The sequence below is a fragment of the Hipposideros armiger genome, unplaced genomic scaffold, assembly GCF_001890085.2.
Source record: "Hipposideros armiger isolate ML-2016 unplaced genomic scaffold, ASM189008v1 scaffold_969, whole genome shotgun sequence".
NCBI lineage: Eukaryota > Metazoa > Chordata > Mammalia > Chiroptera > Hipposideridae > Hipposideros > Hipposideros armiger.
The window spans coordinates 582,107-606,517 of record NW_017732319.1 but is presented as its reverse complement, the minus strand read 5'-3'; the positions used below and the strand labels follow the sequence as shown (position 1 = coordinate 606,517).

Sequence of the window (24,411 nt, the reverse complement as noted above, 5' to 3'; positions counted from 1 at the left end):
ACAAAACGACAGCAACTTGTCTGTTCCCCTTTCCCCAATTCCCCAGCACTGTTCCCATCCCCCCAATTCTCAAAAAAAAAAAAAAATCTTAAAAAAAAAAAAAAAGCGTTTCTCCCTCTTTCATGAACAAAAGAGTTCTTTGCAATTCTTTTCACTAAAAAAAGACCTGTTTGTCCCTAGTGATTAAATCAGATACGGTTTTATATTTAAAAATAAATGGGACTTTGTATTGTGGATTCAACTTTATTGAAAGGGCTGACCTTAAACAAATCACATATTTGGGTATTTATACCTCCCTACTCTCCCCAACCTCAGATTACCTGGCTTAATTACAGCATTATCTGTTATGCGAAAGATTTTAACTTTTTGTTTTGGCGGCAATCCAAGTTCTTGGTAAAATTCCAATATAGATGCAGATTTCTAGAGGAAAAGAGGCATACATAACACATTAAATACTAAACATGGGGTTTAATGCATAGAGATCTAAACCAAGTTATTCACACACCAGAAAACAAATCAAAGAACACTCTGTTCCCCTAATGAACAAATAGCGCCCTATTTCCCTTATTTAAAGGAGGTAAGATTTTTATCTACTATACAATCCATTACACATAGGATCCAACCATGTGCATAGCGTAGCTCATATTCAGTACATGGGGAGAGACCGTCATTATGTAAACAAGAGAACAGAGTTCTGCTCGTATTTGAATTTTCACTGGAGACTGTATGTATCAGGAACCCCAGGTTTGGAAACTTCAACTCTGTCCACTCTACACCTGCTTCCAAGCAGCTAGAAGAAAACATGGTAGGTCACATTCAAATATATAACCACAAACCTCCAAGTGAGTCCCAAATGTGGCCTGGCCAACCTACATTTCCCTCCTCTGGTTAAATTCCTCTCACACTCTCCACGGCAACTATGTCACATCCTCTTTTAAAACCTCCAGCACTGTTTCCTCCTCCTCCCTTTTTTGAGCTGATCATGTTGCTTCATATTTCACTGAAAACACAGAGAAGAATCAAGAGCACTTTCCCACGCTCTCATCACCAAAGCCATCTGTCTGCCACCCCGCTCCAGTCTGCACAAGAAGCCCATGGGGAGCTTTTAGAGAATACCAACGCCCAGGCCCTCAGCTTGGAGACTGCAACTTCACTGGTCTAAGGCGGCATCCAGGCACCAGCATACATTTTTTAAGCACTCCACGTGATTCTGATGTGAAACGGGCTGGGCATCAGTGACAGATGAACTGTCCACACTTTTATTAAAAGCCAGATCCTTCACTATGTACTGATTCCCAAGCTCTCTCATCTAGTCAATGGCTTTATTCCTGAAGTTGTCCCCACTATCTTCTGAATCAATAATTTCCCACTTTCTACTGGAACTTTCCTATTCATATACAAAGATGTCACAATAAACCACATGTTAAAACAAAACTTTTCCTTAGCCAGTCTCCCTTCGCTAATCTTTCTGTTCCCCCTTACAACACGTCTTCAAAGACTTGCGGAGTCTACTTTCTGTCTTCCCATCCTCTCAAACGCACATTAAGCAGGTGCTTTCAGCCCGATACTCAATGGGAAGTGCTTGTCAAGGTCACCAACATCTCCATGTAGTCAAATACACTGGTCAATACATGTTTTATTGGCTCTATTCGCAATGCTTGGCACTGGTGACCACTCTCTCCTTGAAAGACTTGCACCTGGTTTCCAGTCACGACTCTCTTGGTTCCTTCATATGCTACTGATGGCACCTTTGCAACTTCAATACCAAATTTACTCTGAACTACAAATTCATATGTCCAACTGCCAACTCAGTATCTCATGCTGATGTCACACAGCAACTCAAGTTTAACATGTCTAAAATTGAACTTGACCCCTGTTCACCCCCCGACCCGGGCTGAGTTCCTCTTGCCTTCCAAATCTCAGTAAATGTCAACTCCATACTGCTGTTGGACCAAAATCTTGTGGTCACCTTTGACTCTTTTTTCTTTTTCACATCACATGTTCCATCCATCAGCAATTCCTGTAGACTTTACTTAAAAATACAGCCCACACCAGCCACTTCTAACCCTTACCTCACTATCTTTTGCCTAGAATAATTTCAATAGCCTTCTAACTAGTCTCCAAAGTTCCACACTCCTGACCCTCTGGCCTGTTCACCATTCACACAGGCTGGCATGTTCCTTTTAAAACTCAAGCTATACCATGTCTCTACGATGGCTTCTATCTCATGCAGAATCAAGTCCTAAGTCCTTACCAAGCTTTACAAGGTTCGATACAACCTGAAGTCATCTATTGCTCTTCTCTTCTGCTCAGCCTGCTTCAGGCACAATCCACTCCTTACTAGTCCAAGAACACATTAAACAATGACCTCAGGCCCATACTGCACATACTGTTCCTCCTGCCTGAAATGCTTTTCTGCCCAGTTTTTGCATGAATTTTTCCCTCATTTTATTCAGGCTTCCATCCAAACATCAACTTACCTGTTCCCGATTACTCTTCCTTTCACCTCTGCCTTTATCTCTGTTTTAAGTATCCTTGAACAGAAAATTTTATGGACATCTTACTTCCTTACCACAATGTCCTGGGTCTTTTTTTTTTTTTTAATTAAGCCTCTTGATATAGATTGCTCTAAGACTTGCCAAAAAGTTGTACTACTTGTATTTCCTAATGTGAAGAGTATCACTTTCATGAGAATATAACCAACACAGGTACATCTATCTTCCTGCTGTTCCCTCTTCCTCAACTTCTTTAATCATAAATGCAGCACCAGCAGACCTCCAATGAGCCATGATACTCTTTGTATGCCTACATCTCTATTGTCCACCTTACCTTATACTTATCAAAACACACATATCTGTTTGCTTGCTGGCCTGTGAACACCTGGATGGTAGGGCCTATTTTATTCACCTGTGTCTATAACTTTAGAGCTGAGGACAGTAGCAGGTCAGGCACTGCAAAAGTGAGCTAAATAAATGATGAAAACACACAGAAGATGGAGAACAGACATCCATCTGAATGTGAAGTCCTAGTTTGTCTCTCCAAGTCACCCTACCTTTCCATTCTTACTGCTGCTGCATTGGCTCTCGGCACACAAACTTACTGTGTTTGTGGTCTGGCAGTGTGTGGCCATTATCTTTAATTCTAGTTATTAAAAAACTATAAGCCTAAAATAAACACCACAATAAACAGAATAAACCTACAAGAACTAAACTACTATAAAACCAAACCAACAATAATTTGTTAAGTTAAAAAGCAAGAATAGCAGCAACTGGAAAACCCTAACCAGTTCAAGGTGACACGGATGAAGTACTGATAACAAAACATCATCCTCCACAAAATCCAATGGAGTCTATGCACAGCCAGACCTATGTGCAGAGTATAATATCTGATTATGCAGCAAACAAGGTGCTTGCTAATTTCAGTTTAAAATAGGAACTGTTAGTGCCCCTTTGTAATTTACTGGGTAGACTGCCTTTACTGGACATGAAACTGGGTGGCACTGGCCTGTAAACACAGAACTTTAATTTTTGGATAGGTCAGTCCACAATTCCTTAGAATCTCCCTGGGGCCCGCAAGTGGGATCATGCAACAAATGCTGAGCAGCTCTGCTCTGGATGTCTGCAAAAGTTTGCTCTGTACCTTATAAGCTTTCCCTCAAGAAGCCATCCTTTCCTCCAAAGAGTGATGACATAAATTCATTCCAGATATTCTCTGTGGTTTTCCTTCCTACATGCTCAAAGCTAAGACTAACATTCAACACAACTTTACAAAGGCCCTTGCTTTTCATCTTCAATTATACTTCGAAAACAAAAGCAAACACAAAAGTTTCAATTAAAAATGTGGCTCCTTGAAATTATTTTCCTGATACATCAGATTCAGATTTATTAAATGGAGAACAGCTTCAATTTGATTTTTGACATTCACATATACTACCTGGTAATTTAAGAAGCATATTATTTTATTAATATCAATTTTTAAGTATGCCAGGAGGTTTCTGAGAAACTTCCTTTACTTTTTTAGTAATACAAAATAGACAACATAAAGATCTCGACCTAAATAACTATAGATTGAGATATGAAAAGAAAAAATGTAATACATACTTCTTGATTGTCTTTGAAATTCACTAAAATTGATTTCAAAGAAAAAAGTTACAGTGTTCAAACTATCATAAAATTAGATATCAGTCATGAGAAAAACCAAACGCTCAAGATGAGTTGAAGCCAGCAGCAGTGCAACACACATGTTTTTTTAAACTTCCAAATAAATAATTTCAAAAGGCAATTTAAAAGACTGACAGCAATGTCACACTTGGATAATCCCATCGATGAGAATGCATTTTCCCTCCTCTTCAAAGTTCCTTGCAATTATCTTTCTCACAATGAAAATGCTCCTCTGCTCCTAAGATGAACTGATCTAATCAATTTTAAGGCCATTTAACTTCTTTATTCAAAGATACTATGTACCACATCAGTTTTTATTTATAACAAGGTACAAAAATAGCAAAAGCAAAGTAGTCTCGTTTCTTGGTGGCATAAATCCTTTGCAGATTAAAAGAATAACAATTCTACAGTTCTAGCCCTATTAGAAATAAAACTGCTTTAGTCAATTTATTTCAGAATGCTTCACTATTTATTATTTTATATTCATATGTCTTTATCTTTTTAAAAAAACCCTCTATAATCAATCTACTTACAGCTTCCTAAGGGTTACAATACAGAATAGGAAGTTTTATACTTGGTCTCGAAAATTTTTTTCCTTTCTGAATCAAAATGCTTTCCTTACAAGGAATTCTAAAACTTCATTTTCACATACCAGTCTAAAGAATTGTCATTCAAAGACAAAGCTTTTTCTTAATATTGTAATAATACATGTCCTCTGGACCTAGAAAATTTGTATCCTGAAGAATAAGAGGGGCCTCTGTAGCACTATCTACGCTATGCTAGAGAAGTGAATAGTTTTAAAAGTTTTTCATATGTTAAGTGGGCTAAAATCCATCACAACATAAGTATACAACATCCAAAGCACCTGCTGTGCAGTATATTCATTGAAGAAATAACGCTTAAAATATGCAGACTAGTCTTAAGTATGGAAGAGCAGAACTATCATTTCTGTAATATTTTATTTATTAACATTATGTTAAAATTTTATCTGGCAGACATCTTCATCACTAAGGAATACAGAATAAATTGAGCTGGCAACTACATTTTCCCCCAAAACTTTTGTTTTTTCTAGAAAACAAAAATATTAGAGATCGATGTGAGACGTTTACAACTGGGAGAGAATTCAGAGGCCATCAAGCCCAATTCCCTGTTTTCCTGGATGAGAAAATGGATGTTCACAAAGCAGGAGTGGAGGAGCTAATGGTAGAAATCAGGATCAGACTCGGCTCTTCCGACCCCACATCCACATGTTTTTCTACTAGCTCATGGTCGTGAGGAAGTAATGTTGACGGGTCTGTTGAAGCAGAATTGGATTATCCCAACATGATGCTTGATTTACAAATATCAAAGCCATAGTCATGAATTTACACATTTGGTAATGAAAATAACGATGGTGTGAATCATAACAAAAACAAAGAAACATAATTAATTAGAAAACAGTGGTGCCTACCAAACCAAAGAACTGTTCACACGATTCACATGAAGGCTGGCACCTACTTACACAGTTAAAGGTTCAACCATTTGACATTTTTAAAAAATTTCCATAAGTATCTCATTGTGCTTTTAATTACTGTGGAATTATTTGAACCCTGAAATTATTAGTCAATAAACTGTCAAAAATTAATAGCAGGATATTGCTATAAAGCTTTCATGAAAAATAAACTACCATAATATGCAAAAATAGCTAACTTTTCTAATACTTACGAGACAGGCTTAAATGGTCTATAATCCTCCTAAGCTATAGGACTCCGATTTCAACCACCGCCAATTTGATGATCAGTATATACCACTATTTACAGGAAAACTCCACCTGGATTTTTCTCTGAACACCTCAAACACATCTTTCCTCCGAAGTTTCCTTTTCCTTGTCCGAATTCCAGGTTACAGCATAAGCACAGACCTGGTTGCTTAGTTAGAATCCGCTCTATGCCTAAGTCCTCTCACCACACATTCACACTCACCCAGTCTTCTACATATCCCTGCTCCTTCGAAGCCCAGTGCAACTGCCCTGGTTCAAAAGCCTTGATCAACTCTCCGTTAGGGCTTAAAACAGCCTCCTAAAAGTCCTCCCTGCATCCAGATTCTTATGATTTAGTTGACGAAGATAACAATTTGACCACGTTACTGCCCTGGTTAAAGAATCCAGAAGACTCCTTGGAGGCTACAGGATGAATTCCAAACTCCTTAGCCCTCTACCCTGACAGAAGTACCTTTACCACCTTCCTCCACTGGCCCCACACCCACACACTGAGACCGAGACACAGCACACTTCTCTTTCCAAGCACACACCCTCTCCCACGTCTCTGCTTCTGCAGATCTGCAGACCGTTCCCTCTGGCACATCTTCAACACAATCTCCTTTCTGGTCTCCTCCCTGTGAAAGCTCTGGGATCTGCCCAAGCAGAACTGGCCGCCCCTATTCTGTGCTTGCTGCATTTGTAATACTGTATTGAGATGGCTGATTTATTTGTCCATCTTCCCCACTTGCCTATGAGTTCCCAGAGAGTGGATATCAAGACACAGTTAAGAAAGTTAGGCTCTGGAGTCTGCTTGTCACTCTACCTCCCACCAGTGGGTGGCCCTGGGTGAGTTCCTCACCCTGTTTAGCTTCAGAGGCTGAAAAGGTTACATAATAAATGTAAAGGTTTAACACTTATGTACCCGGCGTGTAATAAGTGCTCAATAAAAGTTAACTATGACCAGGAAACAGGAGGCACACAATAAGCACTTGCTAGTTTTGACAGTTGCATAGCACAGGCTGTGTCCTAACTTCTATCCATGTTCACTTCATAAACAATTTACAATGGAAAGGTATTTTAGAGATAAGCAACATTTTAGTAAACCTAAAAATGTTTCAGTACCATTAGTGAAAACCATCATCATTTCTAGAAAGGTATTCTCTATAGTCTCTGCTTTTATTCACCCAATAAAGGATACTAATTGCCCAGATTTTTCAAAATTAAACTACAAACTCAGAATTCTATTAGTACGCTACTTGGCAAAAATACTTCATTTAAAAAAATCTGATGTGGCTTTTCCCCAAATACTGAAAGCTCCTTCTAATATACACAGAATTACCCCTCACATGCTGTTTGTGTCAGTTGTTGAAACAATTTAGAAAAACAGTGAAATTAAACATAAAACAACAAAATTAAAAAATAGGTACCACCTATTGAGTGTCTGCTACATGCAAGGCACATTTGAAAAACCTCATGTTATCCTGGTAACTAAACTCTTATGTAAGCAGTATTTTTATCCCCATCTTATGGATGGGCAAATACTGCAGCTTATGGGGTAAAGTTACTTGTTACAGATAGAGGGGGGAAATACTGGAACAAACTCAGTCTCTCTGACTCTTGGGCTCTATGGCTCTACTAGACTGCCTCCCCCAAATCCACAATTTACCTCACAGACAAACGCAAGTTTGTGGCTATGGAATATGCTCAAACTGTAAGAAATTCAGATTTGAAACAAATGAAATGTACTATTCCAGGAATGAAAATACATCCTTACATGGAAACGGGATACAGTTTTTCCTCCTACAGTTAGGGCTGCCATTTTTCCATTATAGTTTTCCTTTGGAGTATACTTTAGAACGTGACAGTCTTGTACCTAAAAATACAAACATTAAGAAAAAATAAGTCTGTGCCAAGATACATTTTAACATTATACACCAGTCACATTGAGGCCCTAGGACAATTAGGAATTCCCTAAAGTTACTTATTATTCCTCTAACACCAACCATAATCTTACAATCCAGATAACTTCTGAAAAAAAGTGTCAAATACAGCACATACAAAAAAGTGCATAAAACACAATATACAACAAATTGAGTTTTTATAAAGAAAATATGCACGCAACCACTACCCATGTCAAGAAGTGGAATCCTCCAAACATCTGTGTGTCTCTTCCCAATACTCCCTGCCACCACCCCACAGGTTTCTAAAACTCCTAGAGCAGTAGCTCTCAAAGTGTGGTCCACAGACAAGCAACATCATCACCACCTGGGAACGTGGTGGAAAAGTAAGTTCTCAGGCCTCAGCAGAGACCTACTACATCGGAACCTCTGTTTTATAAGCCCTCCCGGTGATTCTGAAGTTTGAGATGCACTGCCCCAGAAATAACCACTACTCTTGATATCTATGGTAATCATTTACTTTCTTTTCTTTATATCTTTGAAAGTATTGCTTAATAATGTAGTTTAGTGTTGCCTGATTTAAACTTTATGTAAATGGAATCAGATTCTAAGTACTCTTCCACGTCTTGCTTCCCTCACTCAAGATTCTATTTGTAAGGGTCATCCATATTGTTGCATGCAGCTCCATTCTGTTCCTTTTCACTGCTAGCCAGCATTCTATCATGTGAATATACCACAATGTATTTACCCATTCTACCGCTGATAAACGTGGGTTACTTCTAGTTAGGAGTATTAGGAGTAATACTGCAACAAACACTGTTGTACAGTTAACATGGTGCACACCTGCTCAAGTTTTCTAGTAACAGTCACAAATGGAATTGCTAGACTGTAAGGTTCACTTATCTCAACTTTACCACACAACGCTAAATTGTTTTCTGAAGCGGTCATACCAATTTATAATCTACCAGTCATTTCCGAAAGCTCCTAAAGTTCCTTAGAGTTCTAGAAACTAGAATCCTATCCTTGATCGGAGCTAATAAAAATTTACTAAGGGTTAAAGGCCCTCTGTGCCTATCAGCACTCTAAGTCCTTATGTGCATGAGCTCTCCTTTTATTGACCACCACCTGCTGAATCACTTGTCTAAGGCTGGGCCCCAAAGAGGACCTGAGTTGTCCAAAGTGATTTGAGGAATGATGGTGTCCTAACTTTATCAGTGATCTTTCTACAATAATAATGATAAAGACAACAGCAGCTAACATTCATTGGACATTTAACATTGTTTTATGTTTTAAGTGCTTGACATTTATCATCTTGTACAATCTTCACAATGACCTTTTGAGGTAGATCATAACTATCTCTTTTACAACATAAAGTTATGTTTTTTACAGAAGAGGCACAGTGCTCCAAAGAACACAGCCAGGAAGTGGCAGAACCACGACCTGAAATAAGAGATTCTGGTCCTAGGGCCCACATTTTTAACCATTAGAGGAGTCTACCTTACTTCAGGGAACACAATACTGCTTCCCCAGGCAAGAGTATTACATTCTGAGTTTGCAAAGAGATCTAAATTACAATTTGGAGTTGAAAAATAATCCATAAATGAAAATATGATGGGACTGAGATTTTTTTCTGATTATGAGTCAAACTAGATCTGTAAGAAACTAGGTTACAATCTTTTTTTGTTAATTGCCCCAGTTATCCCATGCCAGTATCAAGAAGACCACCACTTAGGCAAGAGTGAGAACATTCACTGAAACCATCAGAAGTAAAGTTCTCTATTAGTATTTATGGTCAAATTACCCTATTCTTCACCACACAGTCACATGTTTCAGAATACAAATGTTGCCCATTTAGGTTTGCACAAATAGATCATGGCACACAGACAGATCTGTTCCATCTCCTGTTTTTTACCTGAAGTAACGTGGCCACGTGCTTCTGACCATCTTTGGTCCATAAAGGCATCATGCCCAGCTTCAATGCAATGAGGCCTACTCTAGAGGAACCTGGCAATGAAAAAGAAATGAATGTTAACACAAGCTTTTTCAACATTTGTAAACATGATGCAATAGTATTGTGGTATCAATATAAGCAGCAGGCACATACGAAACATGCTGATATATTCATAGAGTACAACACAACTGTTTCTTACAGATTAAGTACCTTCAGCCATGCCTAACATGATATTGGTTGTCAATAAATCTCATTTTATTGGTAGTCAACAAAATGAATAAATATAAGAACTATACAAAATAAAGAAAACAGCTAAACAGATATATTCTGGTTTTAAAATAGTGCTTTAATAGAGAGCATGATAAATCCATCACGATGCTTTGGTTTCCTAGATTCAATTCATATCCAACTTCATTAATTAGAAAACATTTACCACTCAAATTCTAAGAAGTGAGCTGGAGTTATAGTGGAGTTGAAGGAACTCCATAAATGAAACAAGATGTCACAAGTGGTCATGTTGCTAAAATATGTTGGCCTCCATTATGACACTTAGATGTGTTGTATAAATTGATAAAAAGTTGCTCCACTAAGAACTTTTGGCCACTATACAATTCAATTGTTACAATAAACCCCAACCAGAAACCACATTCTCAACAGGAAAGGCCGTATTCTTCTTGGTCTGTGTACATATGGGTTCAGCCCTTTATTGGGTACAAAAAGCTGATTCTGGGGTTACGCTGGGCAAACCTGGAGTGCTAGAGCATCCCAACTGAAAATATCTGTGTGACACATTACAATTTACAATTATACTCTTTCAGCTTTTCTTCCCTGGCTTATTATTATTTTTTTAGCTGAGCCATCCTGCTAGCTGTTGGCAGCTCAGCAGCAGCTCAGCTCAGGCCGAGAATCGAACTGGCGACCCTGTTGCTCAGAGCTCGCATTCTTGAGCGAGCTCTTAACCAACTGAGCCACTCAGCTGGCCCCTTCCCTGGCTTACTTTTATATTCTTTTTTATATGAAGGAAACAAGAAAATGTATGCAAAATGATTCTCCTTTCACATACAAAACAGCTTCTTTAGGAAGTCTTGATTATCATCAGACATTCAGTAACAGTAGAATAGGATGCTGGAAATAAACTTGCAAATCAAACCACAATGAAACAGACTAACTTAAGACATAAAAAATAAATTCAAGAGATGATAAATTTATCAAGCAGTCACTATAATTTTGAATGTGACAGCCACAAAGTAATCAGGAGAACTCATCATATAAAAAATAACTACCTGGTTCCCAAGGATGTATAGGCCACGGTTCATCTTTCAGAGGACACAGTTTACTTGCTAACTGGGCTTTAGTTTCATCAGAGGCCAACTGCTTAACAAACGGGACATTTTCTTCAGAAAGATGCTCATCCCACCAAGTACCACTCTTGCCATGGAGACTCCTAACGAAAAGCCAGAGGTCTGTTCTGTAAAAATAAAAATTAGAAAACAAATCACAATTCAAAAGTTTCCTTATTTATATAGGGAAGGAGGGCCACATGAATTGGCAAGTGTCCTCAGGACCTTAGGAAAGGGTTTGGATTTGGGGCAAGTTGTTTTTTCCTCACCTTCCTTATGACAATCATGGGATTCGCATTTTAACTGTTAATGTAGTTACCCTGGAGGAAAACTGGTTACCCTGGAGGAAAAGTTCTTCATCTTCCCCTCTGGGATAAACAGTTTTCTAACAAAGCAGTCCTTCCTAGACACAGGAAAAGCCACTGACACATCTGAATGTGTACCTTAATAGTTCATATCCGGTGGAAATGGCAGAAATGAATGCTGATCTTTCTCTGATAAGCTCACTTCTCAGAAATAGTATGGCCTAGACTCAGAGTGGTCAAGAAACTGTATGTGCAAACTTAAAAGACATGATCTCTCATCAGCTGAACACACCAAGAAAAGACCTTAGGGCACTGAGGTCGGGAAGGAGATAATTTTTGCAAGTAGTGTCAGAAAAGAATTAAGCTTTCTGTAGTCTATCCCTCTTTGGCAGTCCGGATGATTCAAGTTAGAGTCCCAATTTTGCACTTATTAGTTGAGTGACCTTGGGCAAGTTACTTCTCTCCAAATCTCCGTTTTCTCTTTTTATTGCAAAACGGAATAATGGTAGTAAGAAATAATGACAGCATCTGTAAAAGTTAATCATAGTTCTCTCAAGTCAGGCTACATGAGCTAAGGCGACTACTATACTTAATAGAGCATCTAGTACATAGAAAACGCTCATTAATTGATAGATATTATTATTACCGTTAGAAATGCTCGCTGCGAGTCGCTGGCCCATAAGCATTAAAAACAAACAAACAAAAAAACACCCCTTCAGTCCTCTAAAGGGCACTTCCTTAAGTACCGCTCCTTACTCTTCCATACCTCAGGTCTGGACACGCGCCCTTCCTCATCCACCCAGGGCAGACCCCTCCGCGTCGGGGCATGCCACTGCTCAGTCTCAGTTTTACAGGGCCCACACACCCACACACTGTCTTTCGCCCACACGCACCTGTTTCCCGAGCCCCGGGGAGCACCCAGGTCCCCCGCGCCGCGGCCCAGCACCTGGGCGCCGGTCTGAGCCAGCAGTCTCCAACCAAGCATGGAGGGGCCGGAGAGGGCTCGGGTTGCTCCACTTCCGGGGACCCCACCACTCCGTTTTCACCGCGTCCCCAGGCTGCCGTCACGCGCCCGCCGCTATCCTTCCAGAGCCTTCCCGCCAGGTGTCCGCTGATGCGCTCGGGGACGGAAAGAGAGCCGCGGGAGCCACTTCCGGTCCGGTCCGCAATGAGCTCCGGGCACCGTGGTCAGCACCCGGAACTAGAGTTCTGCCTCCAGAATAGTCCTACCTTGGATCCGAGTTGGGGTAGGGAGGGCGGGGAATGACTTGTTTCTCCAGGGGTGTTGAAATAAAAAAGGGGAATGTTTGGAGTTTAAACTTTAGAGGTGAACAAGGGACAGGCTTTTAAGGAAGCCTAATCACATCTCAATAATGCCCTCTGTGAGGTAGCTCATTGTACTAAGCAGTGCTTGATATTCTTGTATTGGTTTATGTTCAAAATAGCCCTGGAAGGAAGTTATTTTTATGCTATAAATGAGGGAACACTGGGGATTTTGGTGTTAGTCTAAAATAGCACATCTGGCAGATGGGCAAAGCCAACACTGAAACAGGGCTGGCATGTATTAACAATAGAATATGGCCAAGGTTATGATATGTGACTTTCAGGGCTGGATCATGAAAGGTATTGATACTTCTGTCTTGGTCTCTTAGATTGCTTCCTATGGGGAAAGCCAGTGGTCATGTCCTGAAGACACTCCAACAGCCCTGTAGAGAGTCCCATATGAAGAGGAATCAACTTTTCAGCCAAAAGTGAACCACTTAGGTAGTGGGTCCTCCAGGCCTAGGCAACCCTTTATGTGACTGCAACTCATGAAAGACCTTGAGCCTGAACCACCCAGCTAAGGAAATCGCAGGTTCTTAACCAGAAGACATTACCAAAGAATGTAAATGATTACTATTATTTTGAATCATTGTTTTAGGATGATTTGTGATACAGCAATAGGTAGCTAATACACCTTCTGTACAAATAAATCCCTGTCCTGGGTTTCAGCTCCAGCCTAATCATGTGAGTGCCTTGAGCATTCATTCTACTACTTCAAAAGTCCGTTTCCTTAATTGCCAAATGGATGTTTGTAGAAATTCAGGAATAAGAACTTAAAAGTTTAGCTATTTTAACACTCTCCTTTTTATTGCAGATCTGGCTAGCCTGACTTAAAAGTTCCAGGCAATGGTCAATTCCTGGTTACTACTAGGACTTCAGTAGGCTCAAAAGCTTTGCTTGCTTTTCCAGTTTCACCAATTACCATTGCAGTTACCCTAGGCACTTCCAAATAACACTGGGCCTTGGAGGAAAAATTACATCCTCCATCCTAGTCATGCTACCTGGCTTCACAGTTACTTTAGAATGGCTCTTCATTGAACAAGCATGTCTTGAGGTATGCTACACAAAGAAGCTGGGGGGGTGGGGGAGAAGATTTGCCTACTACTGCCAATAGCTAGCATTTCTTGTGCATATAATGTCCTACCTAGTATGTGCTCAGTATTGTGGAAGCCCATCAAAGACCACCAGGAGCACACCTGACACAAAAAAGGTTAAGTCTAATTATCTTGCTGCAGCAAGACAGTGTGTATACCTGAGGATGTCTCAAGATGAATGAGTTGGGAGGGGCTTGGTATAATATTTGGACTGAACTTATTCTGGGTGAATTTTAAGGTGGTGTCAGGGAAGCAGGGACTTGTTTTGAAATGGATGCTATCAAGAAGCAAGGATGGTCCAGCAATTGGACATCTCAATAATTTTGTTCTGGAGGCAAGAAGAACAAAGTGAGACGAGGGATGATGTTGGTAAGAAAGCAGAAATCATGCAGAAGAAGGAACTTAGTCTTTTTGTAGCAGTAGTGTGGCCTTGGGTATGGTCTGGTAGAAATATTGGGTTGACATTCCATTAAAAACACTGCAGTCTCATTACTAACAGGATTCATTTTCACTCTTTCAGTATATTTTCTCACTTAATATTAATAACAACCCCATGTGATATTACTATAATTATCTCCATTTTACAGTTGAGAAAATAAACACAGTGATATTACCTAACTTAAGATCACTCTGATAGTAAGTGGTAGAGCCAAGAGCCAAGCAGTAGGACCGTAGAGCTTGTAATTTTCACCACTTTGTTTCTTTGGCTCTCTATGACAAATATGTTGCTATTCTTGCATTGGAATTTATTTATGGTTAAAGAGAAAGCTGATAAGTAAACATATCAAGCACAGTGGTCTTTGAGGATTGAGGAAGCAGTCATTCAGTCTAACTTTTTCCCCTAGTGCCAAATCCCTCCTGGTCCATAATGGAGACCTTGAGTCAATGAAACCTTCAGCAGGCACCACTGCTGACTTGAATCAGAGCAAGACATGCTTGGTCTGCTGTTACACAGCACATGTTTTCTGATTGCCAGCTGGAGATGAGAAGTGTCATCATACTTGATTTTGTCACTGCTAATTGAAAAAGACCCACCCAGTTCTTGAGGAACCCAGTCAGGGCTCTATTCGGGCACTCAGGTAGTGTGTTCCAGCTTCCCATAATTTCTGATGTCATTTTTCAGAGACTGCCGTAGACCCTGGGACCCTGATACCCCTTTGCCTCTCTGGACTTCAGTTCTTCATTGGAACAAAGATAACTTCCACAACCTTTTTTTTTGGTACTACAGCAGGTCCTCAAATCACATCCTTTTGTTCAACATCATTTTGTTATAACATTGTTGAAATGCTGTAGGGCATTAACTCTTTTTTATATCAATTAGCCTATGGTAAAATTAGTGTTATTATATGTCATTTCACTTAAAGTTGCAGAACCTATCAACGCCATTAAGTGAGGACTTACTGTACTACAATTCCATAATTCTTACTCCTCTAATTCAGATCAAAAGGTGATATAATAAATATTCTCCTTATTAAATAAAACATTAAGAATAATTTCATGTCTGAATTTCTAAAGCCATATCCAACACAAGAGAATCCCCATAGAAGGAGTAGGTATCAAACCAAAGGTTTATTGGAAATGTCTTTTCTGTGTTCCTGCCTTAAGGCTCTTCAGTTAATTCTTACAGTGTTGTGATATGTCCTGTATGGTTGATTTATTACAGAATAAATATTTCATTGTTGATTAACTTGCATTTTATGTTAATTTATGCTGTCTCAGTTCATAACATGCCTTATATTTAAAATTAAAAATATTTTTAAAGTGAGTTCATTAAATTATCCTTGGTGTTCTTCCATTTTTCTAAAGATAATTTAGCATATTTCAAAATTGGTAGAGATATGAAGGTGAGAAAATAGATAAAATTGACTTTAACAAATTTTGAACTTTGAGATTCCATGGCTCACTAGAATAGAAAACTTAAAAATCCATTTTGTAAAATCTGCAGATGCTCACTCAGTAAGAAGATGAATTCTGCTTCAATGTCCTCCAACAAGACCAAATTGCAATTTTAAATTTCAGTGTAATGCTTTAAAAAGCACGGTATTTATTTATAAATTCCTACATTAGCTTTCAAGGTTCCAAGAGATGACTAGAATGGAAACAGATTTGACTTTCATAAAGCCTTTAAAAATGCAGTGTGGTCATGCAGTGATATGGGTTTAAAGTTTCTCAGCATCCTGGCCCCTTCTATTGTATTCAGAATGGTTCTGAAAATTAATGCAATTAGACCCATGTGTGTTTCTTTAAAGCTCTTTGATGATTGAACAAAAATGTTAGTCACAAACTATGAAGCATCACATACCAGTGAACCAAATGCTTTCAGCCATAGGCAGTCCTTTCTCCCTGGACTTCCTTCTGATGCCAGTGTAGTTTTGACCACTGGAGTGTGGCACTAGATCAGTGAATACTCTTGTCACCTGGAACCATGCTCAGAATGTCCCCTCTGAGCCCAGAAGATACGGTCTTGAGAAATTCCTAGAGACTGAGTTCATTGAGGATTTTGCTTGTACTTGGAAGGGGTCCCAGAAGAATGAGAAATAACTAACACATTGCTCTTGCTAAGTGGCAGATTCTAAGTGGTTTACATATATTAACTCATTTACTTCTCAACTATGAAGTAGGTGCTATTATTCTCATCCTTATTTATAGTGTGGAAATTGAAACACAGAGACGATACATAGTTTGTCCAAGGTCACAGATCTTAAGTTAAGAGGGTGAAGCCAGGAGTTGAGCCCAAGCAGGCTGACTCCAGGATCCAAGGGCTTTACTGCTTTCTTGTACTGCCTCTCTCCTAAGAAGAGAAAGTTATGTGACATAATATAGGAACACTCAGCTTGGCATCCAGAAGTTGCCCTAGGTAAGCAAGGACTGGAGATGGTAGTGCTATGTCTGCATCTTTAGAGATCTGATCAATCTGGATCAGAATATGTTTGGCTCTAAAGAAAGCAATGAGGCTTGAGATAGTCCCTCATTCAATCATATACAACCTTCTTGTCAGGAAAGAAACAGGAGGCTCTGTGATGTCCTAGATGAGTGCCTTTCAAACTGAAATATACAAAAGATTTACCTGGGAATCCTGCTAAAATGCAGAGTCCAATTTAGTAGGTATGAGGTGAACCTGAGAACCTGCATTTCTAATAAACTCGAGGTCATGTAGGTGCTGCTGGTGAGCAAACCACACTTTGAAAAACAGGCTTTGGAAAAAAAACTCTGGACTCAAAGTCAAGAGACTTGGGGTTCAGCCTCAGCTCTAAATTTAGCACTGAGTCATTTCACCTCTCGGCTGCCTCACCTGTGCAATAGTAAGGGAGCAGAGTTTGTCCAGGTGAGGCCTATTCCAACCTTTTTAGTGAAATTTCTCGCAAAAGGAAGAATAATGAGATCAACATCTTAAGCCCTGGAAACCTATGAATGTGTTCTGTTGTGTGGCAAAAGGGACTTTGCTGATGTGATTATGGTTAAGGACCTCGGGATATGGAAATTCTCCCAGATTACCTGGGTGGGCCCTAAATCAATCACATGAGCCCCCAAATCAGAGAACCTTCCTGGCTGATGAAAAGGATTCAGCCTGCTATTGTTAGTTTGGAGTATGAAGTAAGGGGAGGAGGATGGGGTGCACAAGCCAAGGAATGTGGGTAGCCTCTAGAAGATGAAAAAGGCAGGAAAATGAATTCTCTCCTAGGGCCTCCAGAGATGAATGCAGCCATGCCAAAACCTTCACATCAGCTCAGTAAGGCCCATGTTGGACTTCTGACCTCTAGAAGTGTAAGAGAATAAATGTGCATCATTTTAAGCCACTCAGTTTATGGTCATTTGTTATGGCAGCAATAGAAAACAAACATAAACCTTTAAGTTTAAAATTCTAAATGCTGGTAACTCCTAGAATAAACAGACCTTGATTTTGGACCATTTTGAGATGTAACATTAAGATAAAAAAAAGTCACTGCTCTATTTTCAATTTTACTTTTGAGTCTAAGAAAATGAATTTTTGGTAGGAAGGCTCATACCTATTAAAAATCCAAATCAATTGCCAATTGCATTATTTTGTACATTCATATATTTTTAAAATTATTTATGGAATATCAGCTATAAAATATACAGTGCATAACACAGAGCAGGTGCTCAACAAATATTGGTTGAAAAATCAAATAAATGTGAATCACACTGCAGTAAATGAGGTGATAATAACATAATAACGATAATACCTACTATTTATCAGGCATTTAAAAATGCCAGGCACTGGGCTCAGAATATATACCATCAAAGTTGCTCCTGACAATAATGCGAGGTATGTTTACCAATTTACATATGTGATTGTATATGAAATAACTCAAGGAGTAACTAACTTGCCCACTTAGCTCATAAGTAGCCCAGCTGGAATTCAAAATAATTTGACTCCAAAATTCCCCCTCTACTATTTTGCTTCTACTTCAAACCAGCAAGACAAAACAATCTCAGTCCTCGAGGAGCTTACCACGTAGCAGGCAAGACAGAGAAGGAAAATAGCCGTATGATTGTTGCACCCTGCATGACATGAGCAGTGGGAAAATGAGAGGGGGTGGCAAAGAGTTAAGAAATAAAAGAAACCGCAGTCAAGAGTTAAAGGAGCGTGGGGCCAAGTGTCTCCAGCCTCGTGGACTGAGAGCTCCGAATCGAATCGGGCCGACACACCGCTTTTATTTCTCCACCTACCAGGAAGTAGCATTGTTCTCTCCACAGCCTGTAAGCCTCATTCCTAAGAACTTGCTCAAGCCAAATTACCCATGCCTGCAAGCTGCTATTACCAGTCCGAGAGTCCGCCCACTGCGATAAGACAGATGCTCTGCCTTCACACACCCTATATGCATATGACCCCAGGAAGATAAGATTATTATGCTGAGGACAGATACTATCACACCATCAGGTCACTTCCCAAGCAGGTTGAGGGAAGGAATGTAGCTACAGAGGTAGAAAACCTTCCGTCTTGTTGTGGGAACGAGTGAGGGCTCATGCCCGCCTTCATCAGCCCCAAAATTTCTCCTGATGGCCTCCAACCGACCGTGCCTGTCTTAGATTGTTCCTCCCATGAGGAATCTTACCTGTCATTGACTAACCGGCCATTCTTTGGGGCCAAACAGGGAGACGCAAGGTGTATGAGCAGTGTCCTCAAAAGGGTCAGTTTAGGGTTAAGCGCGGGGGGACAGATGGCTGGACAGCTGTGTGGCAACATATAAGTGCCAAAGTAGAAGTGTAGATACAAAGTGCCTGGATGGGACACTCACAGAGGAGGTAGCATCTGAATTATTCCTTGAGGGGAGAGTAAGAGTGCCCAGGAGCAGAGTAGAGAAAGGACATTGTAAGTAAAGTATTCCAGCTACTATTGGTGATAAACCACCCCAAACTTTTGGGCATAGAACAACAACCATTTTATTATGTGTGTGGCTTCTGTTGGTTAGGAATTCTGAAGGGGCACAGCTGGGATGGCTTTTTTTTCCTTCAGGATGTTTGGGCCTCATCTGAGATGACTTCAAGACCAGGGGTGGTGTCAGGTGGGGAGTGAAATCATTTGAAGGCTCATTCACTCCATGTCTGGTGGTTGATCCTGTTTATCAGCTAGGACCTCAACGAGGCTGTTTGCTGGAATACCTGTATGTGGTCTGTCCATGCGGCTGCTTGGGCTTCCTCACAACATCGTGGTTGGGTTCCAAGAGCAAGCACACCAAGAGAACCAGGTGTAAGCTATATTACCTTTAATGACCTAGCCTCAGAAGTCACATAGGATTATTTCACTTCAGACACAAGCTGGCCCAGATTCAAGGGAAGGAACACAAATCCACTCTTTATTGTGAACATGGCAAAGTCACACTGAAAGAAGAGCACATGAGACGGGAGACATGGTTACAGCTATCTTTAGAAAATATAATCTGCCACAAAAACCAGGTGTATGTCCATGTGGAAGAATGAAATTGCTTCCAGGTAGCTGCGGGGGTTGACTAATCACTGACCACCATGACAAATCTACCCTGTAAAATGTTTATTATTTAAAAATTATGTCTAGCTTGTTTACAGGAAAGAAAATAAGATCTATTTCAGATTTTCTTCTGTTTCCTAGTGCAGCTTCTTCATAAATATCTAGTATTCCCTCTATTCAAACAGACAAAGGCCAGGCTTGAAAGACTGTACATGCCCAAGAAGACTTGAATATACTCATTTCCTAGCATAAGCAACACATTCTGGGACAGAAGAGGAAACTGACCATTGAACAGGGGGAGCCACTGACCCTGAGGGCCCTTCTGGCTGTGCCTGTGCCCCCTAGTGGCAAGGAATGGGCAGCAGAGGTGGTTTTAGGTGGGGTTTAGGAGGAGGAGTGGCACACTGCAAAGGCCAAAGAGGGCACTGCCAGGCTGCTCAGGAACCAGCTAGTGACAGTGGTTCCTCCATCTGTGGTATTTAGACTCCAACCAGGCCTAGCAGGATTGTCATGGCAACTCGCTTGTCTGCGCCACTGAGCTGAGACAGGATTCCCTTAGTAACCAAGGAGCCTGGGAGATGATGCTTAAAATAATCTTTTATGCCCAGGCAGAAATGCCTTTGCTGTTTTATTAACCATGAAGCATCATGGGGCATGGCTTTCACTCCCACTTTATTTCAAAGTGGAACAAACTGGCTTTTTAAAGCAGGAATTTCCAACCAACAGCCAAATGTTATCCTCGCTCCACAAAGCATACATCCCACTGAAACCATATGAGTGTCACACTCGACTGTCTGAGAGGAGTTGCTGGTCACTATTATATAAATTACCTTTAAATAGACGCGGCGAGCTCTGGCTGAAATCACTTGGCTTCATCTAATCTCTTTTGTATTTCCTATTGAAGTCCCAGCCAGTCTCTCAGTAAGGCAAATAGTTATTCTTGGCAAGAGTTTAACATTCAGGCTATTTAGCCTGAGAGCTCTTTGCATCTGACACCCTCCTTGCTCACAGCACTTCTCCAATTTTCCCTCATCTCCAACGCCTGCCTTCTCTATGAGGCCTCCCTCATCATCAATAGCCCTGGTTGTTTATTCCTGTCCTTTTTGTGCACTTACCATGTGTATATATGTTCTTGTACGGTACTGTCCTCTTTTATTATAAGTAGCAAGAAGCCTCAAGTTGATAAATTATATCTTCTTGACTAGACTGCAAATTCTTTAAAGGCTGGGAATATAGTAGAGTATACATCTCTCCAGCTCTCCCGGAGCCCCTATATTTATAATAAGAGCCTCAGAAATACTTGGAAATTTTAGCAGTGGTAGTTGCAAAACTTTGTGAATATACTAAAAACCACTGACATGTACACTTTGACAAGGAGAATTTTAGGGTATGTGAATTATACCTCAATAACAGAAAAATAAAAATATATGGAAATCTGATGTGAAATACTGAGAGTAGCCAGAATTACCACACCAACAGTAGTACAGGCAACCCCAGAACCAAAAGTTGGGAAAAAGGGCCTGAACTTGGGTTACCAAATGTCTAACAGAAGGAAAACAGATTCTGTCTTGTCCACTGAGATGCTCCTTCTGCCTCCTCCTGGGAAGATCTGGGTTCAGATCCTGTCACTGCTACTATTTCCATGTACCATGAATCAGTTTCTCTGAGTTCCCTCATCCATAAAATATGATTTAAAAAATCTCCACCACAAAGCAACAGTAAAGATTAAATGAAATGATGTATATAAAGTGCTTCACACAGTACTGAGCATATAGAAAGAGCTAAAAAATGCTGACTATTATTATTATCAATACTTATATTCACTTTCTATTAGATATTATAATAATTATGAAAAATCTCAATTCTGCCTTTTCTAGCTTTCTCATTGGTACTTTCTGCATGAACAATTTCAACTTGATGCAATCATGCAAGATTCTGAATAAGATGTTAGGAGATCTCGTTGCCTTTCTTTTGGCCTCTAGTGGACTTTATGCCCATGTTTCCTGATCTCTTTTTAATACCATAGAAATACAACATACACAAGTGTAGTGTTTTCATTTTTTAAAAACATCATCATCACCATCATCACCATCATCACCACCATCATCACCATCATCACCATCATCATCATCATCACCACCATCATCATCATCATCACCACCATCATCATCATCATCACTACCATCATCATCATCATCACCACCACCATCACCATCATCATCATCATCATCACCATCATCATCATCATCACCACCACCATCATCATCATCACCACCATCACCATCACCATCATCATCATCATTACCATCATCGCCACCACCACCACCACCACCACCAGGGAGCCAGGGCTCTTTTCTAGACAAGGTGTAGTATGCTAAGCCCACTTCCCTCTCTTCCTTCCATCTCTTCATTTCTTCTTGGAATTCACAACCCCCAGTGAAGGAGCTTTGCAGGGAATGTCAGGTGTGGCTCTGCAATCTTTGTCTTAAAGGAAAACTGTTTCTTTCAAGTTAGTCAGTCATGGTGGGAACAGTAATTTGTTTGAGAGAATGTGTATTCTCTGGAAAAGACACTCTTGTTATACCATAACAGAAGTAATAGTAATAATGAAAATGCTCACAATAAATTTACTTTTTGAACCATTTATATAATGTCTGGTGTAATGTTAAATGTTTTGCAAGTATTATTTCATTTAACCCCCACAACAACCTATGAGGAAAGTACTTTGACCAGAGAGGTTAGGCAAAATGTCCAAGACCACGTGTCTAGTAAACATCCCTAGTAAAGCAACACACATAGTACAGCCTGATTTAGAACCCAGGTCTCCCAATTCCCATCCCTATTTTTTTCACTCTACATGATATGGTGCCTTTAGATTCGCTGTTTTGGATGGCTGAAAGCAGAAGTTATTTATAAAATGTCTCCTTGCTTAAGCTATGGCCAGCAGGAAAGGGGGGAAATGATCTTTAAAGTGAAATATCAACTAGACTGGAAATGCCTAAATGTAAAATGTCATTCTGAGTGGGAAAGTCCTTCTGCAAAAGGGAATCTGGGACTTGGTCACTCAACAAAATAAACTATCAGAAATTGATTCTTAGGGAAATTGACCTTGTCACCTTAATGCAGCTCTTTCTCCCACGAGCACAGGGCAACAGCCCAACACTGGGTAGCTGGGTGGTCTCAAGCAGTAGGAAGGTGCTGGTGATAATGGATGTTTCTTGGACTCTAAAGCACAGTGCTTTTCCTGAGGAGGAAAGAGAAGCCAGGCTGTGGGACAAGGAACCATTTTCCCTCAAACTTTCCTCAGATTAAATTAGGAAATCTCCCAGCAAATTTAGAGAACACTAATCGCTATTTCCTTCTTGTTTCCAAAAATATGAGAGAGACTTGATCTTAATCTCTCCATCATTTGTTTCATGCATATATAATTCTGAATTCTTATTCCAGATCTTAAAATGCAAAATGTAGTGGGTCATCATATAATGGACACTGAGAAATAGTCAGAAGTGGTAGATATAGACTATTTGGAAGGAACACAGCGGGTTTCTTAGAGGTGGTGGAGGGGAGGACATTATAATTGCCTGTCCTTTTGCTCTTTTCCAGCAGTGGCAACTAGAATGATTTTATCTACTCTAGTAACAATTTGTCTGTGTCTCCTGTTTCTGTTCTGTTTCATGTAAGGAAGTGAAGTAGAGGTCAGTGCATGGCCTACATGCTTCCTTCATTCAAGAAATATCTAAGCACCTTTTTTTTTAATTAAGTTTTTTTTATTAGTTACAGTTAACATTCAATATTATGTTATATTATTTTCAGGTGTACAGCATAGTGGTTAGACATTTATATAATTTATGCAGTGACCCTCTTCCCCATTAGTCTAGTACTCACATAGTAGTTGCAACATTATTGACTATGTTCTCTATGTTGTACTTTACATCCCTGTGACTATTTTGTAACTACCTATTTGTATTTCTTAATCCCCTCACCTTTTTCACCAAGCCCCCTCTCCTCTGACAACCATTGATTTGTTCTCTGTATCTATGTGTGCCCTCTGTTTCAAATCCTATGTGCCGTCTGCTATTTATGTGCTAAATCCTACAGGGGAATCAAAGATGAACCTGTTCTCTAAGGTCTTGAGGCAGAATAGTTACAATAAAATACTAATAGATAGGTAATACTATACTAATTTAGATACTTCTCATCCCTACAAGGGTTCAGCGACCACAAAGAAGTCTGGGGAATGGGTTCCCCTTTGTGGCTGGGAGTCGAGAAGGAATGGCCACGCAGCATGGCCTCCCTCTACCCTTGCCTTACCACCTGTCCTCTCTGACCAAGGTCAAGTTACATGAGTCAGACATCTTTGGTGGCAAGCAACAGAAGTCCGTCTTCAACGGGGTTAAGTGAAAAGAAAGTCTATGGACTTTGGTGGCTGAAAATTTCAGAGGTAGGTTTAGCTTTAGGCAAGGCTGGGTCCAGACCCTGACTGAGGTCATCAAGATGTTATCTCACTCTTTCCCCCTTTCTACCTCTTAGTTCTGCTCTCCTTTGTTCCGGCTTCATTCCTGTGAGGTGGCAGGATGACTTCCTGCACACGCAGATTCATGTCCTAATAGTGTAGGAACATCAAAGAAGAGTTACCTTCTCCTGAGAGCTCC

At 40.1% G+C, this 24,411-nt stretch overlaps 1 protein-coding gene across 1 annotated transcript in view; it reads right to left on the bottom strand.

The window, feature by feature from the left end:
- The window catches only part of MRPL3 (mitochondrial ribosomal protein L3), a 36,472-nt gene extending 23,940 nt beyond the window's left edge, over positions 1 to 12,532 (bottom strand). The window contains exons 1-5 of the mRNA XM_019630990.1: positions 12,286 to 12,532; positions 11,031 to 11,215; positions 9,709 to 9,800; positions 7,673 to 7,771; positions 321 to 420 (exon numbers count right to left, since the gene is read on the bottom strand). Of these exons, the coding sequence (XP_019486535.1) occupies positions 321 to 420; positions 7,673 to 7,771; positions 9,709 to 9,800; positions 11,031 to 11,215; positions 12,286 to 12,377 (568 nt within the window). The 5' untranslated portion in view covers positions 12,378 to 12,532. The remainder of the gene's footprint in view (positions 1 to 320; positions 421 to 7,672; positions 7,772 to 9,708; positions 9,801 to 11,030; positions 11,216 to 12,285) is intronic.
- Positions 12,533 to 24,411: the final 11,879 nt, after the last annotated feature.